The sequence below is a fragment of the Pinus tabuliformis genome, chromosome 1_2, assembly GCF_031772625.1.
Source record: "Pinus tabuliformis cultivar Carrire ecotype Pingquan chromosome 1_2, CPIR1, whole genome shotgun sequence".
NCBI lineage: Eukaryota > Viridiplantae > Streptophyta > Pinopsida > Pinales > Pinaceae > Pinus > Pinus tabuliformis.
The window spans coordinates 448,029,320-448,031,404 of NC_142298.1; the positions used below are offsets into that span (position 1 = coordinate 448,029,320).

Genomic DNA, 2,085 nt, shown 5'->3' on the forward strand with positions numbered 1-2,085 from the left:
ATTCATTCTATGGATCATAGATAAATCCATTGACGTGCCCACCTATAAGATAAGACCCTTGGCTTATAACAGGGATTGTGAACTGTTTACTGGTTTTTTTCTGTAAAGGTTTCCATTGCTGCCATTGGTTCGAAGCCTCCATAGCAAGAAGAATACATATTAGAGTTTGCCATTTGGATTCATATTCCAATATCTACTTATATTACCAACTTGGGTTCATATTTCTTGACTTCAAAGTATCGTTTAGGCTTGAGACTAATATTTCTTTTAACTTCAAACGATCGTTTAGTTTTGAGATTAATAGAAAGCATCGTAGTCACCACCATGGGATGGTCTCCGGCGAGTGCAGTGAGCGCATTTTTAGACACTGTAAATCTGGTAAGTTCGTGCATTTCTCTGGCTGAATATGAAACAAACAAATTCCTTTATTAGCCCCTGCAATATTATCTGTTACTCTAAACATATTTTCTTTGGCTTTGGTGAGGATTAAAATCTTGATATTGCTATAATTAAATCAGGTTTTCTGTACCAGAACTTGATTTTGGGGTTTTTTTGTTTCTCTAATTATGTTTGTCAGGGGATTGTGGAAGTTAATGCTGATTAATTTCGCAATATTTGCTTAATCCTGGGGTAAATATGATCCCTGACTTGATTAGGGCTATTTATTGCTTCTTTTTTTTTTCGGATTTCTATGAATTTTTTTGAGGTTTCTGTGAATTGAGTTGAGAGCATTGGTTAAGTACCTCTAAAATGAAGCTTTTCTATGATTTTTGTTTTAGGTTTCTGTGAATTATTTTTACGTTACTAAAAAAGCGCATCGAATTGAGTTTAGAGCATTGGATAAGTCTCTAAAATGAAGCTATTAAAGATATAAAGCTTTTGATATTTCTCTCGATTTCTTCATTCGTCTTTAGGCATAATTTTTTGGGGTCTACCCCACTTGACACGAGTAGATGAAGGGTTTATTTTGGGTCGTTCAGAATTGTTTTTGAATTGTGGTAAATATGACAGGAGTGTAAAGTATTTAATTTGTCAGACACATTTTACTAAATGGCCTCGTGTTGTGACATTGCAGATCAAATTGGAGGAGCAAAGAAAGCAGGCAGAACCAGAGAGTACCGAATTCATATCAGCTCTCGCTGCAGGCATGAACGCACAGCTCATTGTAGAGGTATGTTCAAGCGAAGCACCAACGTGTACGATAGGCCTAGCAGTGGCAGCTCGGCAGACTGGTGGCCGGCTCGTCTGCATTCTGCCTGCAAAGGCGGGCGTTGACACGGTGGCGGAGACCATGAAGGATCTGGGGTTGGAACATACAACCAACTTCGTCATTGGCAATGCCATGGAGTTGCTTCCCGAGTACAAGAATGTAGATTTCGCTGTCATTGATAGCAGGCTCACTCAAGATTACCAGGATTTGTTTATGGTTTTGAATCTAAATCCCTCTCGAGCGGTGGTGGTTGCCAACAATGTGTTTGATAGGAAGCCCACAAATGCGTATGCCAAGACGTTGAAGAAGAAGGCCGGTGCCAAAACTGTTACTCTCCCGATTGGCAAAGGCATAGAGGTGACCAGAATCGGTATGGGTTATAACAATCACTCCTCGCCTCATACACAACAGGGAGTCGACATGGACGCCATGGGTATGATTTCCAAGAGGAGATGCTGGTATGCAAACACAGACCCTGTAACCCTTACAAGAAACCTGCAATGAACCTTTCAAATGTTAATCCGAACTAAACCTCCAAAGTTGACGTGACTTGCATTTGTGTTTGAATACTTGTAAGGTTGCGGATGATAACGTATTATTATTCGAAGCCCGGAGTTGTTAATACAAATAATTTTGTAGTCAACCATCAATTTGTTGAACTTGATGGATGAAGAATCTATACTGCAAAGTTATGGGTAATAAAAGAACCTCGCGCTTTCTTTTCTCTATGTGGAATTTAAAGCAGCAAGGAGGTTTAATTGAATCTGAATCAAATACAGAAGCCGCTCGTCAATTCTCAATTGAAAGTCTTGTGCCCCCGGTGCTTCTTTCTTGATATATAAGATTAACCAATAATCGATCAAATTAGTTTTATG

General features: G+C 39.1%; 1 protein-coding gene across 1 annotated transcript; it reads left to right on the plus strand.

The window, feature by feature from the left end:
• Positions 1-324: 324 nt before the first annotated feature.
• Positions 325-1,714, plus strand: LOC149206290 (uncharacterized). Its single transcript, XM_089397644.1, has 2 exons — positions 325-378; positions 1,076-1,714. The coding sequence occupies exons 1-2, from the start codon at positions 325-327 to the stop codon at positions 1,712-1,714; spliced, it is 693 nt and encodes a 230-aa protein (XP_089253770.1).
• Positions 1,715-2,085: the final 371 nt, after the last annotated feature.

Coding starts and splice junctions, on each gene's coding strand:
- LOC149206290 (XM_089397644.1), top strand. CDS start 325: ATGGGATGGTCTCCGGCGAGTGCAGTGAGCGCATTTTTAGACACTGTA. Junction 379..1,075: donor TTTTAGACACTGTAAATCTG/GTAAGTTCGTGC, acceptor GTGACATTGCAG/ATCAAATTGGAGGAGCAAAG.